At 43.7% G+C, this 19,707-nt stretch overlaps 1 protein-coding gene across 3 annotated transcripts in view; it reads right to left on the bottom strand.

The window, feature by feature from the left end:
- LARP4 (La ribonucleoprotein 4) overlaps positions 1–19,707 on the bottom strand; it is a 248,711-nt gene that overhangs the window by 128,936 nt on the left and 100,068 nt on the right. For all 3 annotated transcript variants that reach the window (XM_085654536.1, XM_085654538.1, XM_085654537.1), the window contains 5 exons: positions 18,653–18,756; positions 18,124–18,234; positions 11,760–11,813; positions 4,724–4,936; positions 533–636 (listed from right to left, as the gene is read on the bottom strand). In XM_085654536.1, the coding sequence (XP_085510662.1) occupies positions 533–636; positions 4,724–4,936; positions 11,760–11,813; positions 18,124–18,234; positions 18,653–18,756 (586 nt within the window). The remainder of the gene's footprint in view (positions 1–532; positions 637–4,723; positions 4,937–11,759; positions 11,814–18,123; positions 18,235–18,652; positions 18,757–19,707) is intronic.

Here is a 19,707-nt window from a genome sequence, read left to right as displayed (position 1 = left end):
AAGAAGCTGAAAGGAAGAAAGATGCCAAGACTTTTGAACGCGTGCCATGTTCTCTCTAAGCGCGATACTTGGTCATCATAGGGCTGAGTCATGTTCCCCAAACTAAAATGGGCTAACAAATACAATAAAAGTGTCACAAGACAAACTGCACAGGCTCCATGAAACCTTAACAATGAATTTCAAGCACTGGCGAACAGTATCTCAAGATTTGCAACTGTAGATCAATGCCAAGCCTGCAAAAATATATGGTCAAAAGAAAGCTTATATTACATAGGTCATCTGCTTAACATCTTGAAGCATTCCTACCGATTATAGGCTTCGCTCTAAAGTAAAAGTCCAATTTCTTAATTTTCTTTCAATTTGGTGCATTAACACAAGTGAAAAATAGCTTGAACACAGGATACCCAGCATCGGAAGCAGTTTAGGGAATGGCTGGACGAGTTGGAGTGATCTCACCTGAGGTCATTACAAAAGGAAGGAAAAGTGGAAACATTAAAAGCAAATATTTAAAAAAAAAAAAAAAAAGTCTCACCTTTTTCTATGGAATGCCCGTCCTATACTTAACGAGGATGCATTTGTTTTATAAGATCCGGAAGAACCAAAACCATTTACAAACCCACCATTGGGAAAGGGAGCCTGTAATTAAGAAGCAGAGAAAACTTAGCAAACATTTGCCTCATTAGCAATACTCTTAATATACTACAGAAACAATTTAATTGTGGGCTTGGGAGTAGCACCTTGAAGGGCTATTCCGCGCAGCAGTTAAACATTGCACTCTTTTTAGAAGAAAATGCATGCGCCTGGCTCATGCTATCCAACATAGACCCTTCTTTAATTCTCCAGTATCCAGTCTTAGTTTCCTAGTGTTCAATTCGAAGCAACTATCAATGGTATGGTCTCTCAAGGGTAACCACTTGTCCAGTACCAGGCACAGATGTCCTCATAACTGTCAAATCCAGTTGCTATCCTCACCAAACGCATGCTATGTTTATCAAGTCAAATAAAGTGGCAATGGTGGTGGAGGCGCTACATGTGTACTCGACTTGTGAAAGATCTAAGGCTGCTAATTTAAGATGCATATTGCCATTTTCACAGAAATGTTACATTTTAAAAAAATGCTGATGTTCATAGTTCATGCCTTTATAAGAGGTTCTTGGTGAATACATTCCTCTTTAAATGTCCTTCAGTGGACCTGTACAGAATACCTCCCAAACTGCACAGGTCAAGGCAGTGGACTAGAAACCTGTGTGACTGGTCGGGTAAGAGCACAGACCAATCTTTAAACCATTTAAAGAAAAACTGCAGTCCATTTGTCAATCAATAAAAACAGGAGATATATTGCTCACTTAAACTGGACAAGTGAATAATGCCTTAATCACTCAGCCTCCCCGCTCACCCTCCTCAATCAAATAGACATGCAAGAGTGAGAGAACGGTCATTAATCTAAGTTAAGGAGTGCATTAAGTGTCAGCATAACAAAAAACTAGTTTTTAAAGGTTCAGGTCAAATATGCACCATTTAGTACTTAAAACCAACAAGCTACTACAGAGACTCAATCATGATACAAGTTGCAACTCAAATGCTTATTTACAAAATATAACTTCTGGAGTGCTTCATTGAAGCAAACAACGTTCTCAGCAGTCATGCACTGTTTATGAAACCAGTTAATGACCTGGGTGGGTAAGACCTGCTACACATGAAAACTTCCAAAGCCAAACCCCCACCACCCCCGCAGGAAGCATTAACCTGCTCAACCCCACAAACAAATTGCCTACTCACCCACTTGGATCCTCTCACCACTCAAGCAACAATCTCAATCATAAACTTCGTGCACTTCGGAGCACACAAGGACCCCTGTCCCCACCACATCTTTGACTTCAGAATCTATCCCATTGGTGACTAGCTCAGGAAAGTTCTGAACACCACAATCACCACAGCCTCCTTCCCGAAAGCTTGATAACATGCTTAAGTGAGGCTCATACTGAAAAGATGATCGCCAACCCAGCATAACAGAAGCACTACCGGCCCATTCCTCTGCTTTGGTTTCAAGCAAAAGTTTAGAAAGCCATCAACCAGCAACTCCCACCACACCTAAAACATAACCTGGACCCCTCCCACTCCGGATTTTGTGGCGCTTTATAAAGGTTTGATTTTCTGCTAATAGAGACGCGACCCATGACCATCAGTTTCATGACAGATTAAAATTATTGCAGGATTTCCATGACCTTGCTCAACGTGAAATCACATATTTGAGAAAATATGCTAGAGCGTGCTGGTGCAGTGAAGGTGAATATCCAGGCAGAACATTGCCTCCCCTATCACAAGTGAGGAGATTTCAAAGGCCATTGACTACCTGAATGGCTCCACGGCACCTGGCCTAAATGGGTTCACTAATGATTTTTACAAGGCCTATAAATCAATACGGTCCCCACACTTGTTTAAAACTTATGCAGAGTCTCTCTAGCGCAGCCACTTGCCTCCTTTGAAGCGGGACGCAGTCATCACAATTTTGTTTAAACCCAACAAGTTGGCATATCACTGCTCTTGCTATCGGCCATTATCCCTGCTCAATTTTGATACTAACATTTTGGCCAAAATTTTAGTTACCCGCCTTTCTCCATTAATGGATCGCATGATCTTCCCCCATGCAATCCGGCTTTGTACCACACTGCTCCACCTCAATTAATCTCCACACCTTATTCGCTGTGGTCAATAAAATCTCCCCTACTGTTCTTTCAGTGGCTGCGTTTTCAGATGCCGAAAAAGGCATTTGATTCTCTTAAGTGTTTTTTTTTTTGCACGCTGCACTAGCTAAACTGGGCATGCCTCAGGTTTTGCAAACTGATATGACCCTCTAACAAGAACCGCTGGCACGATTGCACCTAAACAGTACACTTATGGACCCTTTCCTCTTAACGCACGGTACCAGACAGAGTTCCCATCTCTCCTCTTTTTTTCCATCACCATGGACCCTCTCGTTCGCCACCTCCAGGAAAAAACATTGATCGATTCCTCAGATTTTCCCATGAGGCATTAGCTTCCCTTTATGCGGACGACATGTTTGTTCGCGACCCTGCAGAAACTTTGCCCCCACTCGGGCGCGAGGTGCAGCGATTCGGAACCGTGTAATCTTGATTTTCCCCTGCAATGGTATACAGACTCTACTTTTTATCTTGGCACTCACATTCACAGGGAGAACAGAGGTAAATCCACAACAACAATGGGCCTGCTTTGATGAAACTTGAGACGCAGGTGGAAAGGTGGATTAAGCTTCCTCTGGGTAATACCAAATGTATAGCAATTATTAAAATAATAGTACGATCTCAACCTTTAAAAAAAATATTCCCATTGCCTTACTGGCATTTATTTTATTTTTTACTTGACTGTGTGGGCTGCTTATCCAATTAAGATGCTAGGAAGTCCTTACACTATCCTATGAGCAAGGCGGCTTTGGAGTCCCCAACCTTCAGGTCTTTTTTTTTTCTTTTTACCCAGCCCGAGGACATTAGGCCTACTACTGGTATCACCCTGATGGCACTCCTCAAACCTGAAAGCGCACAACTACCACATAGGAGAGGGGAGGGGTCAATTTACACCCCACCCCCCCAATTCCACTCAAAAGCAGCCCTGGACTCCCACTCACTCGAACATAGAGTGCAGTGTATGCTTGGTGAATACTAGCTGCGTGTGACAGTTGACAGTTTTTAGAAAGTATGCTCAAGCCCAGCTCTGCAATGGCTACAGCAGATCAATTGTCGGTGTCATGGATAAATGAACCTTTCATCGTTTGCACAGTACATACGAGCAGTGTTACTTACCCACCTATCCGACCGAACCCAAAGATTCTCCCCACTCACATTTCTCATCACGTCACCAGATAACAGCCATGTGGTTTCTAAATTATATCACATTTCCCTACAATGAAGGCCTTTTGGACTGGAGAAGGCAAGTTTGGCATGGGAACATGATCTGGGTACACCAATATTGGATAAGGTATGGTACTACTGTGGAACGCAAACTAAACTTGCGTTGGGTAATCACCAGCATAAGTTAGTACATCACAAGTATCTGCACAGAGCCTACACTACCCATGTCGCTCTGGCGAAATTTGACCCTACCAGATCTCACAAAAGCTCGAAATGTCGGGCAGACCATACAGACTTCTTCCATTTGACATGGACAGGAGACGATTGCAACCTACTGGAAGGATATCTTATCCACCCCATCCCTTATGATTCGACAATCTTTCAGCTGACCTCCTTATGACTTTATTGGAGTATGTTAAGTCACTTCCACTGGGGCTGTACCAGTTCACTGCCATAGCACTACTTTTAGTCAAACTCCAAATTTTACTACATTTCCCCCCATTGCACATTCCACCCCCCACAATGGCAGCTTGGCTGAAAGACTTGTCTAGTTGTGACACTACTTCTGAATTATACGCCTCACTACAACCAATTACATCAAGGACTAAAGATATTTGAAAACCATTGCATAATTATTTTGTGTTCATGGTTGATTCTGCAGATGACATAACTGATTTATAAGTCCTCTGCCATTATTGTATTAGGCATCTTCCAGTAATATTGTATGGCAACTAAATATGTTTTTATTCCCCCTTTGTGTGACATGCTCAGTTATTTGTTGATTTCCCTGTATGTAATTGCTGAGAAATTATAAAGTTAAAAAACATATAGGTTTCATTGATTGACGTGCTACTTACCAGTGGGGTTTCAAAGTAAGGTGTAGGGTTCGGAGACCAGGTCTGAGGCACAATGCTATAGATGGAGTACTGCTGTTGAGGGTTATATACAGGCTGCATAAAGAGTGGCGAAGCAAACTGTGCTTGTGTTTGAACAGGCTGAGTGTACACACTTGAGTCCACTGCCCGGTATCCATTTTTTGCAAAGAAGGTATTGATGGCTTTTATCCTCGCCTGTTAAGCAAAAATATGAGATTACAAACTCATTAGAGCAATGCACTTGCCAAAGGCACTATAGGAAAAAAATTTGAGAAATGAGTCACTCTTAGGTTAACTAATCAATTATGGCTTTTGCAATAGGAAGGAAAAGGAAAATGCTACTTACCAATATGCATCTGTTTGGACATGTAGAGCTGCAGATCTACACTGTGCATAGATCACCATCTGGTGTTGGGCCCGGATGTTTGCACTTTGTTGTATTGGAATAAGTCTTTGGAAGTCACGAGATAGGCAGCGACTCCTCTTGGACAATAGTGCACATGGGCATCGACTCAATCTTCAGATTGTTTTTTCGCCAAGAAGGGAAATGAAGGAGTTTTGTGATAAACAGAAATAGATGTCCATATATGTTGTATCTAATTAAGATAATACTGGAACAGATAAAGGTAGCCGGGGAGGTGGGTGGGCGTGTGTGAATCTGAAGCTCTACATGCCAAGAACAGATGCATACTGGTAAGTAGCATTTTCCGTTAGAGGCATATGTGCTGCAGATCACACACTGTGCATAGATTGCATAGCAGTACTCCTCCTTAGCGGCGACCACCAGTATCTGCTGCAGTAGTTTGAAATAGCGTTTTGAATACAGCCTGGCCCACACTAGCTTGTTGCTTTGCCTGCACATCTACACAATAGTGTTTTGTGAATGTGTGCGGTGTAGACCATGTAGCAGCTGTGCAGATATCATCTAAGGGAATGTTCCCTAAAAATGCCATTGAAGCCCCTATTTTGCGGGTAGAGTGGGCTTTAGGGGAGGGGGGGGGGGGGGGGGGGGAGAAATAGACTGTACGTTTTGCTTTGTGATACCAAATTTGTATACATTTGACAATCCACCTTGCAATTCCAGACTTTGATATGGGATTGCCTTTATATGGTGGTGAGGAGGATACAAAAAGTTGTTTTGTTTTCTGAATAGGTTTTGTTCTGTTAATATAGTAAAGAGGTGCTCTTTTTACGTCTAGAGTATGAAGAGCTCTTTCTGCTACTGTTTGTGGTTGCGAGAAGAACACTGGCAACTAAACAGATTGGTGGAGATGAAAGGGAGATATAACTTTAGGAAGGAATTTGTCCTGAGAACCACTTTGTTATGATGGAGTTGTAAAAATGGTTCTTGAATAGTTAGTGCCTGTAGCTCACTGACTCTAAGAGATGTAATGGCCACAAGGAAAGCGACTTTCCATGTAAGAAGTTGTAGCTCGCATTTATGCGGAGGTTCGAATGGAGGACCCATTAATCTTGTGAGGACGATGTTTAGATTCCACACTGAGAAGGGTGGTACACTGGGAGGAATTATTCTTTTGAGGCCTTCCAAAATGCTTTAACGCCAGGTACCTTGAACAATGACAGATGTCTATTTTGTAGGTAAGCTGCAATGGCAGCGAGATGTAATCTAATTGATGTGCATGCTAGATTACATCTTTGAAGATGCAGCAGGTAACATATGATGTGTTAAGTGGAGGCATCTAGAGGATTGATGTTGTTACAGTATATAACAAATCTTTTCCACTTGGCTGCATAACAGGCCCTAGTGGTGGGGCGCCTAGCTTCTTTGATAACGTTCATACAATCAGGTGGAAGACTGAGGTGACCAAATTATAGGACTTCAGGAGCCAGATCGCCAGGTTGAGCTGTGCTGGATCTGGATGTCTGATCTCTCCATGGTTCTGTGTTAAGAGCTGTGGGGAGAGGTGTAGTTTTTGGTGCGGAAATACTGATAGTTCCAGCAATGTTGTGTACCATGGTTGTCTGGCCCATGTTGCAACAACTAGGATCAGTGTTAGTGACTGGGGTTGCAGCTTGCGCACCACTTATGGAATGAGTGGGAGAGGCAGAAAAGCGTAGGCTAATCTGCCTGACCAATTCATCCATATCGCATTGCCTTTGGACAATGGGTGTGGATATCTGGCGTCAAAGCTTAGGCATTTTGTGTTGTAATGTGTGGCGAAGAGGTCTATCTCTGGCTGCCCCCACATTTGGAAAAACGGTTTAAGAACTTGTGGATGAAGTTCCCACTCGTGAATTTGTTGTGTTGGACGACTTAACAGATCTGCCATGTGATTTTGAATTCCTGGAAGATGTTGGGCTAAAAGGAATAGGTTGAGGAATAGCCCACCTCCAGATGCTCTGTGCTAGTTGAGAGAGCTGCAGAGAGTGTGACGACCCCCCCCCCCCCGGTTTTGTAAATAGTGCATTGCTGTCATATTATCCGCACGGACTAAGACCGCTCTGCCTGATATCTGTTTCTGGAATGATTTTAATGCCAGTAAGATTGCTAGTAACTCCAAATGACTGATGTGGAGTAGCCTTTGCGGAGGTGTCCATGTACCCTGTATGGTGTAAGGTAGATGAGCTCCCCATCCGGTGAGCGATGCGTCTGCTGTTAGCACAATCTGTGGAACCGGCTCTAGGAACAGTCGCCCTTTGGAAAGGTTTTGGGTGTTCCACCACTGCAGAGTGATGTGTGCGGCCGTCCACCAACACCAGATCTGTTAATTGACCTTGAGCTTGGTTCCACGGACGTCCTAAGCATTCCTGTAAGGGAAGCATCTGGAGTCTTGCATGAGGTACTATGAATTTGTAAGAGGCCATCATCCCTATTAGTTGCATAAACACTTGAGCTGGAAGTGAGTGTTGCGGCTGGAATTTTGATACAAGGGCTTGCATGCTTCCTATCCTGGCTGGACTGTGATATGCAAGTTTTTTTTGGGGTGTTTATTGTGGCACCTAGAGATTGTTGGATGTGGGACGGTTGGAGGTGAGACTGAGGTTTATGGTAAACCCCAAGTCGTGAAGTAGCTGGATTGTGGCGTGTGTGCCATTTACACACTGGGTATGCGACTTGGCTTTTATGAGCCAGTCGCCCAAATATGGGAAGAAGTGAATTTGTCGTCTTAAGTGGGCTGCTACCACTGCCAGACATTTTGTGAAGACTCTGGGTGCTGTGGAGACTCCAAATGGGAGAACCTTGAACTGGTAACGCGGACCGTCCACTACAAACCGAAGATATTTCCGGTAAGCAGGGTGAATGGGAATGTGGCGGTATGAGTCCTTGAGATCTAAGGTGGCAAGGAAGTCGCCTTGTTTGAGTAGAGGGAGGACCTTTTGAAGAGTGATCATATGAAAATGGTCTGATTGTAGAGGTTTAATGGTCTGAGGTCTAAGATGGGTCTCAGGGTTCCGTCCTTCTTTGGAATGAGAAAGTACAGGGAGTAAACCCCTGTGTTTTGGTGAAGGGGAACTGGTTCTATTGCATGTTTTTCTAGGAGGGAGAGCACCTCTTGTTTTAGAAGCGTTAAGTGTTCTGTTGACATTGGACGCTGTTTGGGTGGTATGTTTGGGGCAGTTGAAATGAGTTCTAGGCAATAACCTGATTGGATGATTTGTCTCACCCACCTGTCCATGGTAATGTTGTTCCAGACAGGTAGGAACTGTAGCAATTTTCCCACGACCGGAGTAGAGTGGTCCAGGGGGAGAGGAGGGAAGTCATGGTTTGGGGGTGGAGGCGGTGCGAGTATTGGTAGTTTTGCCTCTACCCTTGTTGTTATTGCCCCTGTAGCCTCCTCTGTAATAACCTCTGGTAGATGAGGTCTGGGTGGGACTTTTGTACGAAGTGGAGAGGTTATCAGTGGTAAAACCTCTAAAGGTGCCCCTATAAGAGGAGCGACGAAAGGAACTTCTGGGAGTGAGATTGCAAAGCTCCCATTGACTTGGCAGTGTCACTATCTTTTTTCATCTTCTCCAAAGCTGAATCTACAGAGGGCCCAAATAAGTGTTCCTGGTCAAATGGTTGGTTTAGTATAGTAGTTTGAACCTCGGGTTTGAAGCCCGAAACACGTAGCCACGCATGTCTACGTAAAAGGACATTGGTATTAATAGCTCGGGATGCTGTGTCTGCAGCATCCAGAGCACAACAAATTGAGGTATTAGTTGTGAGTTTGCCTTCCTGGATGAGATCATTGGCTCGTATTTTATATTGATCAGGAAGGTGTTGTAGTAGGATCTCTAGCTCATCATAGTGTGCCCTATCATACCTAGCCAGCAAAGCCTGTGTATAGGCAATTCTCCATATGTTGGCTGCTTGGGACGCAGTTCTTTTATCAGATGCAAATTGTTTTGACTCCTTATCAGGAGGTGGAGCATTGCCTGTGGTTTGGGAGTTGCCCTTTTCCTGGCGTTGGAGACTACTAAGGAATCCAAGGGTAGCTGCCCTTTAATATAAACAGGGCCAGCTGGGGCAGACTTACTTCTTTTCTACCCTGGGGTTATTGACTCTGGCCCTTACAGGATCCTTAAACACTTAACATTGGGAAAATGGAAGTGGACCTTTGAGATGGTGCAAAAGAGTCCATGAGGAAATATTACTCTACGAGGTCTGTGTGCAAGTTCACACCGTGGTATTCTGCTACTCTGTGTGAGCTGAGTGAATCCTATAGTATCCTCTGAAGGGGATGGCCTACATGGGTAGATGTCATCCTGTGGTGTGTCAGGAACATCTGGTATGCCATAATCGTCCCATGGGTTCTTTGGGGTACTAGGAGGACTAGGTTCCCCTAAAGGTTGATCATCCCCCTTACTCCTCAGAGGTGTGGTCTTCATCCTGAGGTGGAGGAGATGGTGAGGGTACTGGAGATGGGGTAGGAGAGTGGTGTGTAGGAGGAGGTGGAGAAGGAATCCTTAAAGGAGAAGTGGCAATGTTGCTCTTCTTTAAAGGGTGTGGAGCTGGTACAGGTTTATCCATTTTCCTCATCCTGGAAGTACTAAGCACATGTTGACATGTCTTGGGTTCTATTTGGAGAGTGTTTTGTATCAGGTCGAAAAAGCTCCTCCTCTGGAGTATTGTTTTGGTGCAGATTTATTCGGGTGTGATTGTGTGGCAACAGTTTTGTAGTCGTTTTGTGCTCCTTAGGTTTGGAATCTGGAGTTTTCCCGGGTTCCGGTGGGGTCTTCGGAACCGGTTGTTTCTTTGGTTCCGATGGTTTTTTCGGATCCGAAGGTTGAGCGCCCGCGGTCTTTGGAACCGGTGGTTTGGTTGGTTACAACGATTTTTTGGGAGTCGGGACGTTCATAAAAGTGGATTTCGGTGCCGAAGGCGCCGATGTAGAACCAGGCGTCGGTGGAGGGAGGCAGTGGTTTCTTCTTTGGTGCCGGGGATGGGTTTCGGCACAGACGGTAGGCTGGTTCGATCCAGAGTGGCCTGGAGGCTTATGTATCGACTTCTTTGCCGAGCCCGAAGGCAGGGCGTGGGAAGATTTGTCCTGGTGTGCACCTAGGCTCGAAAGTGAAGGTGTGAACGAAGCCTTTTTCGGAATGGGGGGGGGGGGGGGGGGGGGAGGAGAAGGTTGACATCAGTACTTACGACCCGCTGCCCTGGATTGATGTCTTCGACGGAGTCGTCGGCTTCAGAGGCGCTAAAGTTGCCCTCTTGGATCTGCTCCGGTACGTTGATGCCTTCCTGGAAGATATCGTGCGGTATCGCTGTCTATGATCGAGCCATGGTTCTTCGAGCTAGACGATCCGGAATAGTTTTCTTGGAGCAGAAAGAGGTACAAGCTGGACAGTCTTTGGCCTCGGGAGAAAAGCAGATGTTACAAACCTCATGAAGATTGGCGTGTGGAAACTTGGATCCACATTGAGGACACTTTTTGAAAGGAGTCCTTTCCATGAGCCAAAGGCCTAATGGCGCAGCTAGGCCCAAAGGCCTGCATCGACGACCAGAATCGAAGAATTAAAGTTGAGAGATGCGCATCGAATGGGAAACGCGATAGAAATAACGAAGAATAGGTGAAGGATTGCGCGTCGAAAGGTAGAACGATAACACCGAACTGGAGCGCGATGAACCCATCCGAGCCCGATGGCAGAAAAAAAACAATCTGACGATGGAGTCGATGCCAATGCGCACTATTGTCCAAAAGAGGAGTCACCTCTCTCGTGACTTCCAAAGACTTATTCCAATACAACAAAGTGCAAACATCCGGGCCCAACACCAGATGGCAATCTATGCACAGTGTGTGATCTGCAGCTATTATGCCTCAAACATTTTATGAATTGTATTGAGATGCACAATGTGAATAGATTTCTGATCAAATTAAATCTACAGTCAATGTAAAGTATTTAATTAAAGGGCATACTAGAACTCTTATTTTGAAAAAAGGTCAAAACCGTGGTTACAATATTTGCAGGGCCAGATACTTGATGGATGTTGAGAAATATTCCAAGGTGCATCACAACACTCTGGTTGACAGGCTGCTGATTATTCGAGGAATAGATCTCCAAAGACCATGACAAATCTCTAGTTTGAGACATAACATTTGGCTGTTTAGCTATCAGTAACGCTCTAGCTTAGTAGCTCCTGATCTGCAAGCGCCATGACACCTATGGGTAGACGCATGCTATAGAAGTATATTTAACATTTACCATACAAAAACTTCTTAGTTTACTTCAATAAACATTAACAAAATGACCAGTTACACAGAAAAACTCAATGACACCAGTATACGGCGGAATATCATTACTTCTTTGTCTTAACTGAGATTACCTAAACCTATTACAAATCCTTTGGCCTTCAAAACACAAATCCAGATATTAGATTTACAGGTCATCTCTAAACAGCAGAAGTAAACTGCCCAAGCCGTTTCGTTCAAAAATTGATACTTTGAAAGATTTGGAAACTTCTGTTGAAGTGAAGAATTGAGTCCAATGTTACTCAGGAATTCCCACCCAGACATTTGGTGCGCTGCAAAATAACTTGAAGAAAATCTGTTTATAAGTGCACAGATCTTACCATTATTGGCTTGCCCTGAAAGGTTTTGACCTCTTCCCTTAGATATTTAAATGCCTGCAAAAAAGAAAATATAGAATTTTTTTATTCAGTCAAACTGAATGCGTGTTTAAACAACCCTACAAATCAGACCATATATGAAAATTTAAACCCAAGCCAGGCTTTTGCAGCAGTAATTACCCAACTGCACATTAATCCTCTTCAGAGGAAGAAGTTCAGCTTTGCTAAAAAAAAAAAAAAAAAAATCAGCATAAGCTGAGATAAGTAAGGAGACTGCTGCATTCCCAAGAACAGGCACAAGCTTAACTGAAATTACAAAACTCTGGAGTTAGTTTGCCAAGAACAAGCTTTTCCAGATTTAGCTACCAGTATTATCAGAGAACAGCAGACTACAAGTGCAGTAAAAGGTCTGGTGGGCAAATTTATGTATCACTTACTAAAATCTGCGAAGTAAGATCCTGAGTCAATATTTGAGTACCATAACCATGCTGTAAAAAGGGGTAGACCAGGGCATCTAGAAAATGCTATGAAGTCCGGTGGATTAACTTTTGCAAGTTTCAAGCTGTTCCAAGTTCCTCAGATAAGCTATTTTGCGGCATTGCTTTTAATTAAACTAGTAACAAAACTGTGTGGGAAGGAATGAGTGTGCAATGGGACACTTCCTCTTCACTGTCATCCATAAGTCACTGCTCAATAGTGGTCACATTTACAACATCAAAACAAAAACTATACCGTTTAATTACTCAACTGTTAGTGGCTCTATATGGATAAGAAAATTGTCAAATGACAGGAAAATAAAATGCTTTTCAATAAAGGCATTCATCTTAATAACAGATTAGTCATGTGGGCCCTTAGCTGATGGGCAATTTGACCTATCCGCAGAAGAGATCTCAATCTGATAAATGCCCATGCGATCAGCATCAAAAATATGTTTCCTATTGTTTAACTGGATCATTTTCCTCTTTTGTAGCACAAGTATTTATATTTCAATTACACATGCTCACTGTAGAAAGCTGCCTCTATATAGTGCACTAAAACGAAGTACACTGTGTAGAGAGTATAGGGAACTATTTTGTGGTAGTGTTGTCGAGCAGCTTGGGCTAATCAAAGGGGAGTGTTGGGCATTTTTTGTACACAGTCAATAAATGTGACAAATAGAAATTAGACACCAATTTATTAAGATACAGATTTTTATATTATTTTATGCACCAAGGTCTTTGTGATCAGGTAAGCACTTTTTAAGAAAGATCATCAAAAAAAATTGATGATACTGTATTTGTGGGAATCTTAACCTGTGGGGATAACAGGCACTGCATAGGACTACTTGTCATGGACTTCTAGGACTGTTCTTCAGCAGGACTTAAGGAAAGGGGGGAATCACGGTCCAAGACAACCCTAAAGTCAACTCTGGGGCACCCGAGTGCAGACGTGCTTTTTGGTGTCATGGCGCCCTGTGAAATCAATGGGAAACTGTACCTGCTAAAAAGCTGCAAGCGGAGGCTGGAGGGAGGGGGGGACCTGTCTTAAAAAAACCAGAAGGGGGCTCCGGTCTTTAGGACCTCCAGAGCCGGGATGCACTGTCAGTTGATCTGGACTTAGGCTGTGGGCTTGTGTGCAGTGGTCTTTTGGACCAGCGGGTCGCAGTGGACAGAGACACTTCCATTGAGCCTGCAGAAAAAGACTGCAGGCAGGGACTAAGGGACTAGTCCGCAGAACTCAAAGGTGAGTTCAAGACATGGAGGTCTCTGGGTGCTAGAGAGCCCATCTTTTCACTTGGACTTTGCTTTGGGGCTCAGGTGCAGAGGTATTTGAGGTGTCTAGTCACCGCAGTCAAGACACTTGCTTCAGGTGACGACCTGGAGATGGCCACACAACAGGACAGCAGAGTCACTCTGGATGTCGCCTTTTGCAGTGCAGACGTCCCTGATCGGCTGGTTGGTCACCTTTGGGTCAGTGTCTGAATTGAACCACCAACAAATCTTGGCTGCTGCAAGGGGCCTAGTACCCCAGGTATTGGTGCTGGAGGGCTCTTGGAGGATCTAGCGTCTCGTTGCTCGTTGGGAATACGGGGAGGACCTCAGAACACCTCCTCCTGGGTGGCTGCTGCGTTGGTGAGGCCGGGCAGCAGCGGTTCAGTAAATCGGATCTTGCATTTCAGTGTAGGTAAGTAGCTCCACCACTCCATGGGAGATGCTGCCTGTTTTCTGAAGTGCTGGCAGCACTCCCAGACTTTTGGATGTTGAACAGCTGCAGGACAAGTAGTCTTTATTGCAACTATTGGGACAGGGTTGGTGCCAAATCAGTGCCTGCACCTTAGTTTAAGGCTCATTCGTTTCCTCTTTGAGGAATCCAACTCTTCTTTCCTGGTGCCAGTGGCTTCCCTAAATACTAGATTTAGGAGTGTTAAGGGTAGTAGCTAATGGGCGACTTAGCCTTGGGGTCACTATACCCTCAATATGACCACTTCCTGTAAGGACTGGGCATAACCCTGTCCCAGAGTTATTAGTTCTACCAAACACAATATGGTGGAACCCTTCCTTAGGGGTGTGACAATATGGTGTGTGCAACATGCCTCCTGCATAGCTAATCTTCCTGCCTGTGTTGGTGTGAAATGGACCTCAGGGTAGGGGGGTGGCATCTCCAGAGTCTGGGGGATACCAGGGTTGCATATCAAAAGTGGCAGGAACTTTGTAGTGCCTGGCCCCAATATGCTAAATCACTAGCCATCCTGCTGGTATACCTTCCTCCGGAGTAGGCATGGTTTTTGACCTCAGAGAGTGGGGACCCACATGCAAAGGGGGTGTGGGGTGTGTGGATCTCAGAAACCAGTCTGTGTTGGCAGGCTGGACTACACCAGTCAGCCAGCACACTAAAGGCTGGCAGGTTTCAGGGGGCACCTCCAAGGTGTCCTCTGGTTGCATGGTATATTAAATCTTATACTGGAGTCAGTATAGATTTTCTAATCCAAGGTGCCATAGATTTCAGTGAAGCCAATACGTAGCTGGGTAACTCGTTTTGACCAGTACCCAGTACATACCTAAAGATGGCTTTCCTTTTCAGTTGAAATATCCACCAACGGAACTAGACATCACAGGGCCATATCTGCTCATGCAGATAAGTCCTTGTAATAAAGTGCCCCTTTTCTACATTGTCACCCCCACGTTTTGCCAGGTATTTGAAGCAATTTTGACATTAGTGCACTAGGTTCCTGCTATCCAGGGCCCCAGTGCCAGATCTGCACCCCCTGTAAGTCCCTAGTAAATGGTACCCCTGGCACCTAGGACAGGGAGGCTAAAGAGGGTCCCTAAGGGCTGCTGTGTGTATTGTGCCACCCTAAGGGATACCTCACCACACTCCTGCAAACTGCCACTGCAGACTGCATGACATGGTGTATCCTGCTTGTTCTCACCTCATCCCAGCAGGATGGCCAAGTAATTATCATACCAAGTCAGGAGGTTTCAAAGGCCTCTGCCGCCTTTGATATGCGACCAAAGGCTTTTCCAGACCGGGGAAATGCTACCCTTAGCCCCAGGCCCATTTGGGGCCAAAAAAGGCAGGAAAATGAGCAAGTCAGAAGGTGTGTTCCCTATTGGGCTAGTACCACCCCTATGTTGGGATACCTGATGGGAACCTAAAAAATAAAATACTACCACCATCTTAGTTTTTTGTGGAATTTGTCTCGCTGGGTCAGGGTTATGCTCACTTCTCACAGGAAGTGATCATATAGGGGGGTGGAATAACCCTAAAGGCAAGTAGTCCACTGGCTACTACCCATCACATCCCTTAAAACCCTAATTGGACTATATAGGCGGAACACCTGATGCCAGGAACGTAGATTCAATAGATCCTGAACAGGACAGAGCAGCGAAAAAACAAAACTGAAGACTTGCTGTGGACATTTGGTGCAAAACCTTGTATACACCAGTATTGATTATCGTGACCAAGTGACTGCAGCTGAGCATCTGCCAAGAACTCCGGTTATTGCCAGCAATCTCCTTTGGAGTAGAGGAGATACTCCCTTGCAGTCACCAAAGAGCCACTGAACACCAATACCCGGTGTATCGGACCACTTTAAGCAAACTAGACCTGTGTGAATCCAATCTGGACTCCTACTGCACCAAGACCGATCAGCAGCCAAGGGACATCAGCACTGCAGAAACCCACTTAAGAGTCATGCAGCTGTCCTGATTTTGCACCTTCAACTGGCGGGGGACTTTAGAACACAGCCCAGCCAACCCAAGTACACACCATCGTAGCCTGTGACCCGAAAATTGACAACATTTTTGCTCCCAGGACCCTTGTGACCCATGCCCCCCTGTTAGGTGCTCCCGGACTGCTCCACAAGATCCCCTTTGCAGTCTGTTTTTATGTGGCCCCACTTCTTTCCAATGGCTTCGCTCGCAAAGCTACTAAACCCGACCAACATCTCTGCACTTTTATGCCCACCCCCTTATGACCTTAAATCTTAAAGGAGACCCCCGGAAACAAACAAATTACTGTATGCAACATATGCCTTTTTTTCTCCCCTAGGAAAGCATTGCTGCGCACAGACTCATTAAAGTGAACATTTAACTTACCTGTTTTAATTTTTTTTAAAAAGGAATAAAAATACCCGATGACGTTCTTGGTATTAAAATTTATATAAAAGTATTTTTCGAAATAGGTTTCAGATTTATTCTGGTCCTTTATTGCCTCTGTAAGTACAACAAATGCTTAGCATTAACCCCCATTTAGCCCAAAACACTCACCCACAATACCACAAAAGAGAGCATTTTCTGTTAACATTTGTGCCTCTGTAAACCAATAAGGGTTGCCTAGAGACACTACACAGTGTACCTCGTTTTGGTCCACTATATAGAATCAGCTTCCTACAGTACTCAAATAGAATATAAAGCACCCTGCCTTAAGGCTGTAATGCCTGCTGTAGGGGTGACATATCATATACAGTGACTTGGGCATTGCCCACAGGGGTGTGTGAGCCATGTCGTGTTTTCACCAATATTTGCACCATGTCAAGCAGCTTGAAATGGCAGACTGCATGAAATTTGTATGAGGGTCCCTCAGGGTAGCATAAAATGCTGCAGTCCTTGGGGACCTTCTGTGGTCCTCGTACCCTAGGGACCCGGTGTACCATTTACTAGTGACTTCCAGGGATGCCAAAGAATAAGTCAATTGTATCACAATTATATGTGTTACCTTGTTTTAGGGAAGGAGCATTGGCACTGGGGTCTGGTTAGCAAGCTTTCAGTGCACTTCCAGAATGAAACCAGCATTGGTGAGCAAAACGTTTGAGTGACCTTGACAAAAAGGGGCATTTTCCTAAACTCACTGCCACCCAACAGTACTAAAAAATGCAGAAGATATACCAAATAGGTCACTATAAAGACTCAAGTACAAAAACACATGCTGCCTTAAGCTAAATTTCTCAACTTTAAGGAGGAGCTATCTACATAATCATCCAAAGTATCAATCACGTCTAAACACTTTTGCTGCTCTGACTAAACTAAGACACTAAAATCACCAGAAACAAAGGTTCCTTCAGATCTCATAATCTTATCAGGTCACTGGGTCAGGGTCAGCACACAGCAGCGTCAAGTGTTAGGAAAATAAAGAATAAGAGAAAGAAAAACTAGAAGGTAGATTAGTAGATCAGAAACCTGGCGCTGAGTCAGTGTTACCCCTTGGACCCTCGCTTCGACATACTGTCATCACAAGGAACCGTTGCTCTCAATCCCACACTAACACTTCATTGGTGCCATTATAAATAAGGAGCTTCAAATATGCGTTAAGTATTCTAATATGCCCTTCTTTTATTTCAACTGTATTTCCAAGCTAACCATACCACTCAACCATTCCACCAAGGATAGATTTTCACAAGCATATATCATCCATTAACGAATTAAGCGCATAATGTAATTCAATACTTTATTATAATTAAAAAAAGGAATAACTACTTTACAATAGATTTCCACTGAATGATACAGCTGTGCTAAACTTGTAGCTATTAAAACACTTCTACCATCCTACATCCAAGGGTTTTGTCCAGTCTTGTTTAAGAGGGTGCCATAAAATGTTTTTTGCAATGTTTGACACAACTGTAAACACAATTTCCCGTCTAAAGAAGTTCCACCAAAATTATTCCTAGAATTGAACAAAAGGCTATTCAAAGTAACTTCAGCTTGCATAAACACACTTTACACCAGATCACATTCACACGAATGGGTGTTCTTGGTCTGTGATGTTTCTGAAGAAAGTCACTTCACTTTTTTTACTTCAAGAGCAACAGGAAAAAAACAATAGCCCACTATAGGACAAACGGTTACAAATTTTTGGAAGGCAATGCTTAGAAAAGATAAAATATAATTACCTGTTGTGCATCAGTATCAGACTGGAATGTGATGTACCAGTTATTATTGTGTGCAAACTCGCAGCCTATCACTTTTGGACAGTTTTCGTTTTGAAATAATGCTTTAACCTCCTGAAGAAAATAAAAACATAACAAACAGGCTATTCATAAAGTCTTATATATAATAGTTCTCAAGTCGACAAATTCACATCAGTCTAAAAAAACTAAATAAACAGACCAATATTTGCAGGAATTCACTGGTACACTGGCTCCACCTCAGACTTCTGAACGTTGAATCTACCCTACCTCTCACTGAACTGTTCTAAGGATCACTGCATGGTGGGGTATCAGGCCTCTACTTCGCCTTCTTCCTGCGAATCAGATTCAGACTTTCACTCTGCCTGCCCGCTCCCAGGCATCCTTTTTCCAAAGTGAACTAGTCCAGAAAGTCAGGTTTTAAAGGCTAACAGCCCATTTTGACACACAGCAACATCCTCGTAAACAAGGACAACACTCCATAAATAATTTTAAACAAAAACATTTCATGTACCTCAACTGGTGTAGTTTCTGGGATCTCACGAAGAATTATTATACATCTTTTATGGTTTGGTCTCACTTTTTCGCCTTTCTCGTCAACTTGCACCAATGGGGAAGCTAAATATTAAATTAAATCTCGTCAGAAAAACTTTTCAACATAACATTTCTAAGAAGCTATGTTAACTTGAAACAATGTGAAAAAGTTGTAAAAGATACAAATTAGTAATGATCAAACTGGATTATTTGGTCAGACCCTATACAGCAGATTCAGCAACAGTAGAAGGAAAATATCAAAGGAAAACAAAAGTAAAGACCAGGTGGTAGCTAGAGGAACGCTTCAGATATAAACCATTTCATGAACAGCATTATAAAGAACATACCACCAACTTAATGCCTCAACGTGTGAAAGTTTAATACAACACTGCTTTCCTGCTATCACAATGTAGGTGACTTATCAGTAAGCTGCTTTTTAAGTTTCGCATGCATTAAATGTACAGCAGCCTGCTACTAACACGCCAGCCCCTTAAAGGTGTGTTCATCTGTGGTCTAGCAGGTCTAGGAGTGAGAGGGGTGGGCAGAGGTAGCGGTCATTCCACCCTACAAGGCAGCCACCCTCCCTTGTCTGTTAGGCAGCAGTGAACCACTGCTTAAACTCTTAGTGCATGTAGAACTGAGAGTTCAAAGGTCACTACTACAAACAGATTTAACAGCTTCATATTTCAAGCACCATCTAAGCTGAACTAAACAGCACCTATGAAAATTAAGTGGGAGCTTGTTCCATTACCTTGAAGGCTTTCAGTTTCGCTAACTTCTAGATTACGAAAGACAGCATATACAATTAAAATCGGTTTGTGTTTAGTTTTATCTGTACCAATGGTACAAATCATGCATCACTTTGGAATTAAAAACCAGCATTAGATCAGGAGTTGGATATGGTTTTTACAACAGGAGATCCTAGCAATCTCATGACTAATGATTAACACATTCCACCTTTGTCTTATTGTTCTAAAAAGGCCAATGAAATAAAATTAAAAAAAATTTAAAAACTAGCTGCCCGTCCACCACATC

The sequence above is a fragment of the Triturus cristatus genome, chromosome 4_1, assembly GCF_964204655.1.
Source record: "Triturus cristatus chromosome 4_1, aTriCri1.1, whole genome shotgun sequence".
NCBI lineage: Eukaryota > Metazoa > Chordata > Amphibia > Caudata > Salamandridae > Triturus > Triturus cristatus.
This window is presented reverse-complemented; position numbering and strand designations above follow the sequence as displayed.